The following is a 17,134-nucleotide window of genomic DNA, read 5'->3' as shown; positions in this document are numbered from 1 at the left end:
GTTGGTATTAGTAGTGACATTGTGCATATCAAGTTACTAATATCTCTGAATGCAGCAACATTCCTCAGAAACGGTCCAATCACTGAGCTTAATTGGGTTGGAAACACGAGCAGTCAGATGATAAAGTAAGTCAGCAAAATGTTTACCCAAACTGTGGTCACTGTACAGACCCACTTCCTGCTTCAACTTTGACCTACTATACTTAATATAGTTGACATATAGCTGGTGTCCTGTGCAGTGGGGGATTATTAGTAATGTGTGAGGTGTACTCACTTTCAGTTTGACCTCCAAATAAAGTGGTTTAGATCATCTGGATCAACTGTCGGCTTGGTCTGATCATCTGCTTGAGTTCTTAATACTTGGCTTAGCAATGTCACTGTGTTCACAGATCTCAGTAAGTAACTTGGTGAGTACAATGTTATCATAAAGGACAGAAGATTTAATAACATTCCAAGAAGACAAATCCAATTTTGATTTTGCTATCAAATGGGTCAAAACACAAGGCAAGTGTCTATAGCACTGGTTATCAAAGAGCTGCCTGTAGTGGTATGTGGAGGAATCTCTGAAATATAAAAAAAAAAAATCAAATCAAAATACTACAACATTTCAAATGAAAATACTTAAACTATTAGATCGCTGAAATGTAATTTATAACAAGTTTGACATTTCCTGTAATATTTAGTTTCAATATTGCTACGTAGTCACATTCATTCATGTATTGTGCGGATACATCCATGATTAGATAGGGGCTAAAATGTGATTGTAAGATAGTAAGCAGATGCTATTGTGGCTTCAAACGGAAACTATTCGGAACAGAAGTGTGGACCAGGAGAACCTCTTTTCCACCAAATCAGCTCTGGTTCTTGCACTGGTTCCTTTTAAGAACCAACAACAGTTAACAATAAATAATCTTCTTATTAGGAATAAACCTGCTGTCTGTAGCTCAATAGGGTCTGCTTACCCTACTGTATTTTAACATTGCTCATAATGGTGGGACTTGAATTGGAGAGCCTGATATTTTTTGTGGTGGTACGCAGTGTAAAACGTTGGAGAAACACTAGTCTATAGCATTAATGTCATGCCTACTGGAAAAAAGAAAGGGAGAGAAATTTGCTCACAGGAACTGTCCTCCATGCCAACCCGTACTGGGGGATTAGGTTGAAGGTGGCACTGCCTCCAGTAGAGCTTGCACTATATGGTAACGGCCTGCTAATTAACTAGAATTCACAGAGTGATGTACCAGCATGATGGAAAAGTCAGGGGGATCACCAGTCCATGTCCATGTATCCTCTGGGGACCTCGAATATCTGTACATTTCATACCAGTCCAATAGAGGATCAGAGTCAGCACACCATTTTATGGCAATCTATCCAGTAGTTGTTGAGATATTTCTCTCTGGACCAAAGTGGTGGACAGACAGTCATATTGTTGATCAGCAACTACAAAGTGTTGCCAAGGCTAGTGAAGCACAAGCTAGACCGGAAGTGCAGGACTCAGTTGTATATTCTGTGTTCTTCCAGCTCCAGTTCCTGTCCTGAACGCCGGACTCCTCCGTCCTCCAAGGAGGGAGGACACTTCTACCCCAGCGAAGAGGGTCCAGGGGAAGAGGCAGTGCCAGGATACTACACCGCCAACTCCTACCAGTACCAGGACACTGAACTGTAGGCCCAGCACACAGCAGTTGTGCCGTCCCTCATCTTCCTGGACATACATGTACACATGCACTGCACATGCAGTTTATTTACACACTTACCATTCCATCATGTCCTGCACAAGTAAGCTACTGACTTTGAACTGACTCTTGCTTCTTTAATACCGAGGGGGAAAAAACTGCCTTTTTTTGCTTCAAGGAAGTTAAAGCAATCTGTACTATCCTTTTGGATAGGAACACACTGTCTTCACTTTACTTTTTATGTTGTATTTGATTGTTTCTTTCTTACGTACCACTTTTAATGGTCAAAACTGAGTGACTAGGAACCACTTGTTTTCTTGCCTATGCAACTCTTCAGTTTGTGCACAGCAACTGAAACCTATTGCCACGAGTTTTGCCCTCACAGAAACCTCAACAAACCCCAAAACCCACAATGCGCTTTACCACATCCATCCCCTGCTTTTTTAAGCTCCTATTATTGCCAGCTATGATCAACAAAGGTTACGTTTATATTATTACATACAGCATATATATACGTATATATAAATCTATATATATATATCTAAAGTCAAGTGTTTATACTCTGTCTTTGCATTCCTTCGTATATGACAATGCCTGTGTATACATACAGTATATATCTATATATATTCTATCTAGTAACTCTGGAATTTGTTACAATTTTTTGAAGTGCCTTTTACTTTCTTAGTTCCATGAGGTTCGGGTTGTCTTTCCTCCGCCCCTCAGCCACCCAGCCGTACTAAAACCTCTGCTGCTGTCAAGCTTAAAGGGAAACCAGGGAACCAGTGACACCAAAACCTTAATGCTGTCCCCACACACTGTACTGTCTGTTGTCACCTTCAGTGACAAAACACACCCACAAAGTACAGTACACACCCTGCACCTTCAGTCCTATCTGCCATGTGTAAGAACGAGTAAACAGTGTCTGATCTGGGATAATTAGACTTGGTCACAGCTGTAAAGGCCCGGTCACTCCAGCATTAAAACAGCAAAATTTGGTGGAAGAATCAATTGATTTCAGTAGAATATACACAATTGATGGACTAGTTCTAGTAGTAAATTTGATCACCAAGTTTGATTTGGTGAATTTTACAGCTTAACCCGTAGTCTGTAGTCTTGACAGTGCTGTTCTTTGAAGGAACAAAGAGCCAGAGTTCAACAAACAGGAAGCTATCATTGCTCATTAGTTGTGTTTAGTGTACAGTTATTTAACCTCCTCTGGCATTGTATAAACTGCTCCACAAAAGAGGCGTGGAGTTTAAACAACTATGAGACAAAAGTTGAAATAAACTGTGTAAAACTATTGCCCCTTAGCGTCCATGCTAATTAGCTTGCTAAACTGAGTTAGCAAGTTAAATAGCTAGCTCAGTAGAGCTATTGTGGTGTGATTTATCTCTAGATAGTTTCCCGGCCACCAGAGTTTCTCCTATACACTTGGAAGGCAAGCTGTATTCAGTTAATTGCAATCTGCAACTTCACCATTAACACTAAATCCAGTACATTTTGCTGTGCCACTTGGTGGTGTGACTGGGCCTTAAGATTCCCATTTCCTATTTTTGTCATCTTTGGTGCTCAGCATTCATTGCTGTGCTGTTTTAGCACTGTACCTCCAAGCCAGAAATGATTTGCCATCTTAACTGTGTGGCCAGTAGAGTGATGTCTTTAGCCCTGGATGGTTTGTTGAGTTGAAGGTTCTGCAGGTGGCGCCCTCTTTTGGCTGTTTAGCCATGGTGGCTATCACTGCCTAACAACCCTGTTAAACGATAAGGTGGGTATTATTCTATATATTTTCAACTGGTCAATATTGGTCAACAAATCCATTGTACAGATACAAACCAACAATGAATTAATCCTCCTAGCAAGTATTATGTGTGTATCCAAAACCTGATTCCTCTGTGTCATAAAGCTCCATTGTTCTTGTAAAAACATCATCAATCAAAGAAATATTGACAAGAACACTAGAACACAAATAGAACACGTATTTCCTCCTGTTTGAGTAATGTCTGATAAAAAGTGTCCAGCTGCTTTAAGAATTACTTAATCTTTTTTTAAATTGACTGGTCTTCAGTAGAAACCCGAAAGTTTTGAGAGACAGACTAACCCATTGTTGGTTTTGGTCTTTATGTGGAGTTTACTGACAGTAAGAAGAACATAGAATAACACCACCCTTTTCTTTTCAAGGCTGTGTCCCATTTCAGAACCGCTTCCTATGAAAACTGAATAAGAGGAGCCGGATTAGTCCTCTGGAGGTATGGCCAGATGAATTTGCTATGGGACATTGTGCCTAGATTTAGACTCAGAACCCCACTTGAAGAACCCCCTCCCCCCCCATTCCATGCTGGAACAAAAAAAAAAGCAGGTTTGTCCTTGGGAACCAAAGGGTGCATGTCATATTCTACAGGTCGTTGTGCATTGTGCAGCACTCTCTGTTGATGACGCATCCAATTACAATGGTTCCACTTAAAACTGGTGGAAACGTGGTTCGCTAGATAGCACCAAGGTTTCAAGAAACAAATGGTTCCAGAACCAGAACTAATTTGGTGGAAAAGGGGCCAGAGTGGAGCGAAACAAATGTACAGATTTATACACCCAGAAGGATCTGTGATAGATGAGTCTACTTCCTAAGCCACATTTGCTAACCCACAGAGATGGGGTCCCAGCTTTGAGTGTGTATTCTGCCTGGGTCTTGGTGTCTGTGGTGGAGGCACTCAGCTGTCTTTGGTCTGGACTCCACCGTCAGTGTGAATGAATGGTGTCACACTTGTTCAGATATGCTTGATTGTATCTCTCAGTTCATTCTTTACCTCCACACGAGTTACAAAGTGCTTACTGTCAGAATCCAAGTGCTTATGAGTGACGTCCTTTACGTGGACTGGCATTGAACTCATGGAGTATACTGTACTGTGTCATGGCAGAGGGTTATATAACAAATGAGACGAAGAGAATGAGAAGAATGACTGGACTGTGTCTGCTGAGTTTTTCCATGTTTTCACCTTAAAACACCAAATAAAACAAAAAGTCTTAACCACACGTGTAGCGTATGTACTGTGATTATTTTGAGAAACAGATTTTACAGTTGATTAGTGGAAGTCATACAAATTAAGTCTCATATTAGCTTCAGGTGAACTTTAGAATGCAATTTTGCAGAGAACAAGGAGTATGGATTCTGACCCCATCTCTTACAGTAAGTCAGTCTACGAAGACATTGCTTCATGGTCCAGATGGAGAAGAATGAATACAGCGACCGATAAATCTTTCTACACATGGGATGGGATCATATTGTATTAAGATGTGCTTTATAAAATCCACTTCTATCCTTTAATCTTCAGTTTCTTCTTCTTTAGGGGGATGTGGGAGAATTGGGATATTTTTCCATCTAAAGCTGCATTCTGTTTTCCACTGCACAAAGAACTGTGATGATGGAATTCTCTGAAATGTTGATCAGTATGAGGATAATAGCAGTCAGTGGAGGACAGGTATTCATGCTATGGAGTCAGTCCACTCGTATTACAAGAAACTTTCTCACTTCTCTTTAGTGGCATCTCTTCTGTGTCTGTATTCTAGTTAATATATAATAATAATGTATTCTAGATGATCCAGAGTAAAGGTTACATTGTGAAATGATGTTTTACAAAAAGGGTTGTTTTCCTAAATGTAACATATCCAAGTTATCCAAAACCTCACCACCTTCCAAGTCACATGATGGCTCCTGAGCCAAGAAAGCCAATAAGTAAAATATGAAAATGAAGAGATTCGTATGAACAGCTCCCTTCAGCCCAAACACCTCAAATACATAAGTGATACATAAGAATGTGTCTAAACCGAGCCAAAGCTTAACCACAGAGGTGGCAGATCATGAAACTCATTTACTCTGTAAAACCTTTTCTCTCTCTTCCTTCAGGCTTTTTTTAGAACAAGCAACTGTGTCATCAAAAGGTCCTGTGTTGGTAGGGCTGTGCTGCTGCAGGTATCAGTGAGAGGTTACAGGCTACAGGTCAGGAAGTCCAAGGCACTGCACACTTTATCCTCCTGTCAGGCAGAATTTTCCAAATTTTGTAAAGTTATCACATTTCTCCTCTTTCTACAATATCTACATAATACAAAGCAATGTTCAGTATGTGCACTTCCATGTATTTGCCTGGCCATGCAGTGTGCCAGGATACACTGATTGTAGAATGACCCTGTCAATCATCTCTGTACAACAGCACCATTATTAGTGTGTTTTAATTAGACTGGGTTAATGAATTCATTCAAATGAAATATTTGATCCTCCTGTAATTGGCCAGGTAATTGAACAGCTTTATAACAAACAGAAACAGGGTCCTGTATCTTGAATTCAACTCTTTGAAGCAATATGGTGGGTACTACCAAGGGGAAGTCCCACAAGGTTCGGCGCCTTACATGTCAGAAATAAACAAAAATCACTACAAATAAAAAAATATAAATAAAAGCATATGTAAAATGGTCGCCATACTTTTGTGATCACACTGGTGTACACGGGTGTCAATATCAAAGATAGAGAAAACAGAGCAGTCAAATGACAGCTATCTTCTGGTGTCTTATTTGAGTTCAGGAAATCCTGTTTCAAGAAGTTTGTCAGCCAGTTTGAGACCAGTAAGTGTTTACGCTGTGGTCACATGATCTATAAAGGCTATATATAGAGAGAGAGGTCAAAAATGGTTTATGAGATTGCCTCCCCTTTATGAATAAAATAACACTATAACAAAGATTCAAGCAGCTGGAACACAATATTAATAGAAATGTACAATTATTTGAGCAGATGAATGCGTTATATTGAGATCCATGAAGTGTAATGAATCTTTGCTAATGAGAGAGCTTTCCAGATGTGTTTGGGGATAATGTATGACCGCAGACATTGGCTGTAGTGATGGGGGGGTTGCACACGGGCCCGGGGATCACTCCGCCTCGCGTGGACGAACTAATGACACTATTGAACCCACGTGTGTGACAGTGTAACGCCTCCAGAGTGCGCTTTATTCCCGGCTGGTGGCTCTGTCCTGTTTACATGCACACTACACATGGCCCGCTCTGCCCCTCCCCCGTCCTCACTTTTCTCAACCCGCTGCCAAAATATGTGAAAGTCAATCCAGGCTGCCGTTCAGCGTGTTATTTAAAACTGCACACCATCATGGCAGGGGCACCGAGCAGCTCCACGCAGCTCGGCGAGGATCCACCCTTGAGTCCGTGAAAACGACACAAAGTCGAGCTCCGAGATTTCCCCTGCATTCTGTCGAGATGTCGCTCCCGGTGGTGCTGCCGGGGTCTTGCTGTCCGGTCGCCGGGGCTTCGCAGCTCACAGAGCCGCCTTTCCGAAACCGACCCCGTGGCTTGTCCGCCTCTTCCCGGATCGCCGGCGGTGGCTCTCGGCTGCTGCTGCCCGGGCGGCCGCTGCTCTCGCTGGGCTTGTTGCAGCTGCTGCTCGGCGGCTCCATGGTGGCGCTGTCCTTCGGAGCTCTGTCCCTCAGCAACTCGCCCCCCATCCGAAACTCCTGTCCCTTCTGGGCTGGCTCCTCGGTAAGTTTAGCCACGGGGCTTCGATATCATCAGTGTGCATGGCACTGCATGTTTTATGACAGTTAACATGATCTCAGAATACCCTTTCCAAGAGTTCAGAAAGGAGTAGGCTGTAAACAGTACAGGATGGGAATCAGCCCCTGAGGTGTTTTATATCGCTGTTTACCTTCTTTAAATAACGGAAATGACGACAGAAACCTGCTGTATCTCACAAGCATGTGAGCTGGAGGTCCTTTGACTGGCTGCCATTAGTGCTGTCTGTCTGTCATGCAGTATGACATTAGACTGTCAGTGCTCTATGTGCTTCCTTGCTCGTTATTGTGAGAACTACTGTGGTAGTTTGATAGTATGGCACTGTAGAGTAAGCAAATAACAAGAATCCCATCAAAGACTGTGCTCTGCTTTTTAATGGAACCTGCAGAACACGATAGTGTATTACAACCTGGGTTTTTATTGCTTCTGTATGTTTGGTACTCACTAAAGTAGCTGATGAGAATTTGGATCACTGCCAAGAGTCCAAGGGGGCATGGAACACCAGCAGCTGGAATATCAGTCTGCTTTCCAGAGAAATCAAAGGTGAATGGTAAATAACATATTACCCAGTGTCAATCACAGTTTACAGACTGTCCCCCTCTTTGAGCCACTGTTTTTACAGTGTGCACAGTTTTTTTGAGGCATAATGGATTATTCACTTTGGGTGGGCTCACTTTCAGTTTGACTGCCAGATAAAGTGACACAGATGATTTGAACTGTCAGCTTGTTCACATCGTCTGTTTTTAATTCCCAGACCAATGCTTTTGAGGGACTTGGTCTCACTTATTTCAGAAAAGATAAACATTAACATAACTTTGAAAGGAATGTCGTTTCATTTAGAGGTTAGAGTTGCTAATAAAGACTTGTGACTTGAGACTTTGACAATACTAGGCTTGGACTTGTCTCGACTGACTTGAGATTTTCTTTAATGAGACTTGAGACATGACTTCTTCAAATGCAAATGTTGTGTCATCATTCAGAGACTTGCACATTGACTTGCAAATGACTTATGAAGACTTGGTACTTGACTTGGACTTGTCTCGACTGACTCTGGACACAAATGCTGTGTGTCACCCTGTGAAGATGTGAGCGCGCCAAAGTGGAAACAGGAAGATGGACAAGTTCGAGGGCAAGCTTTCCGAGCAAGTGCGCCTCTACAGGCATCTGTCTCAATGAAGGAACACGAGTTGGCCAAAGAAAATTCACGGCGAGAAATCTCCATGAATGTTGGATATATGAGAGAGGCCTTTGCTGGAAAATTTGGGAAAACCTCGCGACCGGAAAATCAAAAAAGTAGGTCGTATTTGTTTATCCTTTTTTCTTCTATCTTCTAGTGCGTTAGAAATAGCCGGTAGCCTTTCCTCAGATTGCGACACCTTCTGTTTAAGGAAGAAGACTGCAACTAGATGTCGCGACCACCACACGCAAGTAAAAAAAAAAAGAAAAAAATAGTTGCGGCGCTCCGTGACGTCACGTGTCGCGGCTACAGGATCGGGAACGGCGAGTGTACAAGACCCTTTAGAGTGATGGTTTTCCTTTACCATTGCTAACGCCTCATAAAATCAGTATTGCTTTTTTCCCATTTTTGTTTTTACACGTTAGGCAAGCTCGAAATCCAAGACAAATGTACACGATTTCACATTTGATGGAGCTAGACTAACATTTTCCCCTGGCTTCCAGTCTATGTGCAAAGCTAGGCTAAACACATCCTGGACACCCCGGTAATACCGCAGACAGAGCTAATTTCCCTGCATTTATCTGGCTGAACATCCTTAACAGTTCAAAACATTTTCTGTTTCTGTACTAGATGAATAATAAGGCATTAAATCACATCCATGGTAAATAAGAATTCTTGTTTGAAGTGAGTGTTGGCTGTGTACTGCAGTCTTCCTCTGACACAACATCTCATTCCACTGCTGCTCCCGCCTTTGGAGAAGATTAAATTCCCTTATCTCCTGCAGAGAATCCCCACTCTGCTTGTATTACATATCTCCATCAATTCAAAGCTATTAAAGCATAAAGCCTATCACCGTCCACTCCAGCTCTCCAGTCCCTGCTGAAGCATTCCTGTGTTTCCAACCATGCGTTATACAGGACAGTGCGTTGTGATGTAACAGTATGACAGTGATTGGCAGTTGGTGGACTGTAGCATTTCATACCTGCCACACTGTTCATTTGTTGTAGTGGAGGCTAAATATATGTTTTATGTACTATCGTAAGAAAAGGCTACTGGGGTCGAGATAATCACTTGGGAGCGTAGAAACTGTGGGTCGAGCCATATGTGTTTTTGAAGGCTGATAACTTGTGATAATCTAAGTTTTTTTTTTTTTTAATAAACAATCAAATGACTGTGAAATATGTCAGTAGTATTCACAAACATAGAGGAAACTGAATATTATTTTTTCAATTATTAACCTAACATTAATTCATTTATCGTGTTAGAAAATGGAAAATACACCCAGAGGCTAGGCAAGGGGATGTCTTCACATTGCTTGTTTTGTCCAAAGTCCAAAAGAAAGAGATTCATCTTTCACATCATTTAAAAAGATTTAACGGTGAACATGTTGGTGTTGTGTTTCCATTTATCAACTAAACAATGAATTAACTAATTTTCACTGGCACTATATCAGTTTGTTCTTTTTGTTGAATCTTATCTTGGATAGCCATATTAAGTGGATATTTTCATCCTGGAAGTTATATGTACAGTGTTGTGGGCACCCCTAATCAAAATGCCCTTTACAATGAATAGTGAACAGAAGCTTAACTGACCTCTAAATGGTACAAAGTTCTTCAAATTTTAAGGCAAGATTACTTTTTATTTCCTTTTTTTTTTTGTTAAAACAGTTAAATAAAAAAAATAAAAAACACGTGCAAAAAATTTGGGCACCCTTTGGATTATAATGTTACTTTTAATGACAGTGATTACTATGGTGGTTTACTTGTTAGGGCTTTAATAAGTCAGGTGAATATCATTCCTGAACTATTTATTCTGAAGTAACTCTATGCCTTCTAAAGTATCCGGCTGCGGTGGCTGCTGTTAACGACCATGGGTTCCTCTAACCAGTTGTCCAAAGATGTCAGAATCAATATAGTTCACTTCCACCACCAACGAGAAGGCTACAAAAAACTCTCTCAATGTTTCAAATGAGCTATTTCCACCGTCAGACACATTATCAGAGAAGATAAGAGGAGACCAAGACAAATGTCAAATAGAATGGCCCGTAACCTGGTGAGAAATGGTTGTGTGGCTGCTGGGGGCACAGAAAGGAAAATGGATTTCAAATATCAAGAAATTCTAGTGGCTAATGTTCGAAGGTCAGTGCACAAGTTGAAGAGTGGTTTGGTAATTAAGCTAGGAAGCGATCCAAACAATACCTCAAAATCTACCATGAAGTACCTCCAGGAAAGACGGATGAAGGTTTTAGAATGGCCACCACAGTTCCCAGACTTGAGTATTATTGAAAATCTGTGGAGGCTGAAGAATATTTCTGAGCTAGAGGTGTTCTGTCATGAAGAATGTGGAAAAATTCCTAAAGCAAGAATTGAAAGACTCTTAGCCGGCTACAGCAAGTGTTTGTAAGCAGTTATAGTTCCCTGAGGAGGAGTCACAGAGTACCAACTCACAGGGTCCCCAAACCTTTTCCTTTTTTTAATTTTGAAAGTGTAAAACATAAAAAAAAAAACATTTGTAATGTTTAGTTTACCATTTAGAAGTCAGATTGTCTTCTGTTGATTTTTATTATTCATTGTAAAGGTATCCTGTCACTGCAGCTCAGCAAGGAAACAGCAAGGTGAATATTTTATTCTTAAGATAATGGGGCATTTTTCTACTCCTTAAAATCTACCAGTCACCCCTTTCTAGAACCAACATTGGACTCCTCAGACGTCAAAAACTACAGACCTGTATCCCTTTCTTTCGAAGACACTAGTACGTGCCGTTATTAATCAACTCTCTGCTTACTTCTCACAAAACAACCTCCTAGACCCCCACCAATCTGGTGGTGACAGAAGCATTCCATGTTACTAGAGTGAACTCCCTCTCCTCTGTCCTCATTTGACACAGTGAACCACTAGATCCTCCTCTCCACCCTTAAAGGCCAGGGTGTCTCTGCACTCTCTCTGTTTGCATTCTACCTGACGAATCGGATCGTGTCTGACTACAGGAGTTCCAAAGGGCTCCTTGCTGGGCCCTCTGCTTCCCCCTCACAAGCATGATTCATGCTGTCATACACTTGGATGCCTTCTCCTACCCTGCTCTGCCAGTGACACCCAGCTATTCTTGTCACTTCCCCCATCTGACACTTAAGTGTTGGCACACGTTGCTGCTTGTCTGGCTGACCCTGTCGATTCCTCTTACAACATCAGGAGGATTCGCCCTTTGCTTACCAGGAGATGTTTGATACATTTGTCATCTCCTGCCTGGATATTCAACCTTCCCACAGGATATTCAAAATACCCTAGTTTTCCCACACTACTTCTCTCCACTTACCCGAAGCTGCTTGCATTCAGTTCAGAACTCTGGTTCTAGAGGACCCTGTGGTTGCTCGTCTCACTCAGACTCCTCTGTTTGCCCATTTTCTACAGCAGGATAAAAAAAAACCTTCTCAGACTGCATTTAAACCCTCCTTGTTGCATATGTCTCTAAAAAAAAAAAAGAAAATCGAGCTACACTCCCACGTTTGGATGATATGTAGCTCTTACTCCTTTGTGTTTTGTAAGTCACATTGGACCAAAGTGCCAAATCAGTGTAATGTAAAAATACCCACTTGGTTTGGATAACACTTTGGCATCTCAAGCTGTCCAATTCAAACTCGACATGCACATTAAATCGAAATCGCAATATGGTCAAGTGCAATATCCAAATCGCAGAAGCTGAATTTAAAATGTAAAATGTGTGTCAAAACAACATCATAATAAAATACTGTAGTGCAGAGAGATGTCCTGACTTCTCCCCATTTAATACAATGTGTTTGTTTGTTGCAGACCCAGAAAATGTTCACATCATGTTGATTTTAGCTGTTTTCTCAGTTAAAATTAAATTTGTGATGCAAAAATTATCATTCCCACTAATCATGAATAATATGTCAAAAAATTGCAATATGATGTTTTTATAACATATAACCTATCATAACCATTTATTACAAAGTGTTCATATGCAGCACTAAGGTAAAGATGCACAAAAAGGCCATTACTGGAACAATGAGTTCTGGTCCAATTCAAGCACTTTTCCAAAAACTACAAAACTAAAGACACGAATGAGTGTTTAAATGTGAGCTAGACCCCTTGTTTTTAAAATAATAAAAACCATTAAATGGGTGAACTGTAATAATGCTATCATTTTGTTAGATATGTGCATGTGTATCTGTAAAGTTCTGTGTTGTCTTTTTTTACATTATTTTTCTGCTTGTGTTACCAGGTCATTCTGTCAGGGATCGTTGGCCTCACAACATGGAGAAGACCCATGCTGCTGCTGGTAAGGGACATGGCTTTGGTTCCTTCTACAAAACAGTGATTGATTACAATGTTGTGTTGCTGTTAAATTATAATCCAATACTAAAAGGAACAAAACTGGATTATTTAGAGTGGGAGACCACTGATCAGCACTCCTTTAGGCAGAATGAATTAGGCATGTCATTATACCAAAGATTTCATGAGTACAGTACTGTAGAAAAAGGGGCCCCATAATGTTTTCATAATGTTGGCCTCTACTTGGTACTGAAGTTTTTTCTCGTGACATCCCAAGAATTAGTGAGTTAAACTTTATTATTGTGTCTTGCATAACATTACACCCAGCCCACACTGGATAACAAGACACCAGATTCAACCAAGCTAGGAGCAGAATACAGTATTTTTGGGGGGGATTCTTGTGGCCTAAAATGGTTGATTTCACTGGCAGCTTTTCTAAAAAATTGCAATACATGTTGGGATGTATTTAGTTGTTCTTTTTTGCCATGAAATTGTAAAAGAAAATTAAAATAAATAATTTTTGTATAATTCATTAAACATGAACTTGTTCAATCAAGAATGAAATCACAGCAGCAAGTGGGGTTTGATACAAGGGTTGGGCGATTGGATGACTACATTGCCGATTGTGTTTTTTCTGTCGATTTTCGGTCTGTCTCTGGACAATGAGTGAAAGCTGCTGCTCAACAACAGACTCGTTCAGTGAACACCTGAGCGAATATATCCTTGGCCGAAAATTTGAACATACTGCTCAACCCTATTTGGTACTACACCACATTGTCAGAAATCCAGCATTAGAGCAGCGGGTATATCTGTCTCCAGTTCATCCAAACAAACACAGGAAAAGGAATTTTATGTTTCTGAAGAGTTAGACGTGTCCTCATCTAACAGCTCACTGTGGCTGCTTCTTACTCTTCCATTACTCCCCGCAATATGTAAAACTGGTCTGCTGTACAGAAATGCAGGAAATTTCCAATTTTTGAGTACCACTGTCCATAGTGACAAATACTTCCCGCAAGGGTTTTACAATAAAAGCCAACCCATTGTTTACCAGTTACCAGTCTTTTATTGTGAAGCAGCAGCAGTAAGTAATTACTGTTAGCATTAGCAGTAACAGCTGTAGGAGAGTGAACAGTAAACAGTGAGGCTGATATCAACCAGATGAAATTACAAACAATAACTATGGATTACAGTCTGCATTGCTTCTTGTCAATACCTCGTGTGTGTGTGAAGGCAATTTAAGTGTGGTAGTGGCGGACCCTGCCATTTATAATAAAAACTACTTTATAGGGAGATAATTACCGAGTATAAATACATCGAATGGCTAGTATGGTATCATAATATTATCAAAAAGGAAAATTTGTTTTTAGCTGTTCCAAACAGCCACACTTCAATGTATCGTTGTTACAGAGAGGGACTGGATGTGACAATCGTACAAATTAGGATAACAATCCACAGTTTCAGACTCAAAGGCATTCATGTTGCACTCAGCTGCAATGTGTATTTTCTCGGCTCCGCAGACATGGCCAATCACAACGTAAATTGGGCGGGCTCGTCTGTTTGGCGGTTTTAGTAAAGTTACAGAAATCGTCAAACACAGTCCCCCAATTCAGCTGTCAGAAAGGTGCTGGGGATTTTTGTGAAAGTATTTTGTGAAAGCTGAGTAAAGTGTTCTTTCTTTGTTGTTTTTTAAAAATGATTCCATCATGTAGACAGTTCTTTGAGCAAAAGTCTTGAAGGAATGAGTGAATTGTATTGACAGTGCTAAAGAAATCTAATATGGACTGCGTTGTGTGGGTCCTCTGGAGTTTCCTTTTTAAGCCAGGATGTAATGAAAGATTTAGAGCACAGAGAGCTCGCTGCTACCAGACACCAGACAGTGTTTGCTGGCCAATGGTTGTGTATGATGCCAAAGCTGGATGTGTGAGAGATTGATTAGGTCATTGATTACATGGAGTCCCACACTGTCTCAGCAGTGTTGTAGGATATTGGAATGGGAGTTTCTTTTATGTTGCTCCCAGAATATCAGCAGTGAGCCGAAGTTTATTTCCTTTTCCCTAGTAAAGAGGAAATATAAGTTAGCTTACTCACCATGGCCTGTGAGCTCAATGGGTCATGGGAAATGATTATCTGCAGATTCTATTAAAAACTTTCTTGACTATCAGACCTAAAGTAATCACTGTTACACAACCATGAGCCTCAGTATAGTATAGATTTAATTAGTGAGTTGGGTGAAACAGCAGCAGCACAAAATAAACAGACTGACCTACCAGGAATCCAGAACTATCAGAAGTGGAACCTAATGGTTTCATCTACCAGTCATATTTTGGACTTGATACAACCAAAACAAGGGTTCTCAGGCTCGCACGTGTAGCCCAAATCCACTCCCATATACAAACTGACACACGGGATGAACTTAATCATAGCTAGAAAGACTGAAAGTCTGATAATCTGTGACACATAATGTATGCAGTAGGGCTGTGTATTAGCAATAAGATATGGTACTATAAGCAAGGTGAGGTTTGCAATTTAAAAAACTGTCATAAGAACACAGCTTCATTTGCATAAAATCTGAGTTTCCTTTTTTTTTTTATCCCAGTCCCTGTAGTATCCATCAACATAGCCTTCAGTTTGTTTAGAAAACTAAGTTGGTGGTTTAAACACAAAAATCAATTGAGATACTCAAGATTATTTATACACAGGGCTATGTATATTCTCGCATATTTGTGAATATCCTCATGAGTGACATGAAAAAGCTGTGTAGCTCGCTGAAGTACAGTCTTGTATTAGTTTCCAGATTTATCTTTGAATTTCCACAAAGGGGAGCTCCATCCTTCCAATCATTTCAAAATCCTAACCCTTTTCACCCATTGTATCCCCCAAAAATCGAGGTTAAACTGGATGTGTAAAAGGTGTAAATACTTTGGATTCCAAGAGTATCAAGATATTGTGTATTAATGTTTTTGTGTGTGAGTAATGTATGGCTAAATGATGTCTTGTGTTTCAGATTGTGGTGTTTATCCTCCATTTATATAGTTCATAATATATTTTCTGTTCCACTGTGGACAAATTCATTCATTTGTTATAGATTAATGAACAGATTATTTTAAGTAACAAAAGGACACATGCTAGATTTTCTGAGCTTTCATGAGCTTGTTTTTGCTAAAACATTTTTGGACAGAAATTGTTGATAATAAATGTTGTATTAGTTTGCGTATTGCATTTAAATGTTTTGCTCACATGTAATTGTGGTACAGTAGTACATGAGACAGATAGTTGAACAAAAACAACCAATCAGAGCCAGGAAAGACACCCACCACTGGGATACTTGGTTGTTGAGTCTCAGGCCGTAAAATACTAACACTAGGGAATGAGACTCAGCAATCAGTTATACTCAAGCCACCAGTCCAAAGTGGTGGGTGTCTTTTTCGGTTGTGATTGGTTGTTTTCTTTCAGTGGATTCTTGCAGATGTCATTAGAAGCACTAGGAGGAACCTGAGGAACTTTTTTTCACTGATTATTTGTCTCTATATACTTGGATAGCAACATGAATCTTCACTGTTTAAACACTTTGACAAATAAAATACAGTTCATGAACACACCAAAGTCAGAAGAACAACTTTTTAACTTGTGATCTCAGATGGACTCTAATGTCTCTCATCTCATCTCTGTCTGTTTGAAGCGTGCTACATTTCAGCTTACTGTAACCGTTTTGTCTCTCGCCATTTGATTACATCACATTTGTTAAATATTTTTACAGAATATGTCCACAGGGTTAGACACAAGTGTTTAAACCACAATAATCCATCTTCCCTTCCTTCTTTCATCCCCCCCATCCCCCCATCCCTCCATCTCCAGGTCAATGTGTTTGTCCTGCTGTCTGTGGTGTGTGTGCTCCTTAATCTGGCTGGATTCATCCTGTGCTGCCAGGGAGCCCAACTGGTTTCCAGTATGACCAGCTGCCAACTGGTGAGGCTGTTACCCGTTTGTGTCTTGTCTGGTTTTGGTCTCATCATCTGTAGATTTTCTGTATTTTTCTCCTTTATGGTCTCTGCTCTCCTCTGTTCCTCCTGTGGACAGTCAATAGGAAATTACATCTTGAGAGCCTCATGCTTACTATATTGATGTAGTCCATGTTGAACCAGTTTACTGCTGGAGAAGGATATAACATGGCAAGTACACTGAAGGGCGTAGTAGTAAGTTATAAAGAAAATAACTTTAATCATAAAATAAATAGAATCATGTGGGATGGAAAAAAAAATGTCTGCATTGAGTCTCATTGGCTTTTATTAGATTTTTTTTTTTTGACAACACTACAAAATAATGTAAAATCCGAGATCATATGTTGCCAAGGAAACTGGGTTTCAGTCTAATCTAATTATGTTTTGTTTGGAAACGGTTAGCTCTGGGCAATAGGTGTGTGTGTGTGTGTGT

The 17,134-nt window shown here is 40.4% G+C and overlaps 2 protein-coding genes across 3 annotated transcripts in view; both read left to right on the top strand.

The window, feature by feature from the left end:
• Positions 1–4,014, top strand: part of LOC118325256 (tight junction protein ZO-2-like) — a 48,646-nt gene extending 44,632 nt beyond the window's left edge. Inside the window, exon 23 of one of the 2 annotated variants that reach the window (XM_035657855.1) lies at positions 1,521–4,014. In XM_035657855.1, coding sequence (XP_035513748.1) covers positions 1,521–1,665 — 145 coding nt within the window. In that variant the 3' untranslated portion in view covers positions 1,666–4,014. The remainder of the gene's footprint in view (positions 1–1,520) is intronic. The other variant, XM_035657856.1, reaches the window with a different exon arrangement.
• A 2,755-nt stretch (positions 4,015–6,769) lies between these two features.
• fam189a2 (family with sequence similarity 189 member A2) overlaps positions 6,770–17,134 on the top strand; it is a 21,107-nt gene continuing 10,742 nt past the window's right edge. The window contains exons 1-3 of the mRNA XM_035657857.1: positions 6,770–7,204; positions 12,654–12,710; positions 16,559–16,669. Coding sequence (XP_035513750.1) covers positions 6,926–7,204; positions 12,654–12,710; positions 16,559–16,669 — 447 coding nt within the window. The 5' untranslated portion in view covers positions 6,770–6,925. The remainder of the gene's footprint in view (positions 7,205–12,653; positions 12,711–16,558; positions 16,670–17,134) is intronic.

This window comes from Morone saxatilis, unplaced genomic scaffold (assembly GCF_004916995.1).
Source record: "Morone saxatilis isolate NCDOM2014 unplaced genomic scaffold, NCSU_SB_2.0 Contig16, whole genome shotgun sequence".
NCBI lineage: Eukaryota > Metazoa > Chordata > Actinopteri > Moronidae > Morone > Morone saxatilis.
The sequence above is the reverse complement of the archived record's forward strand: the minus strand, read 5'-3'. Positions and strand labels throughout refer to the sequence as shown.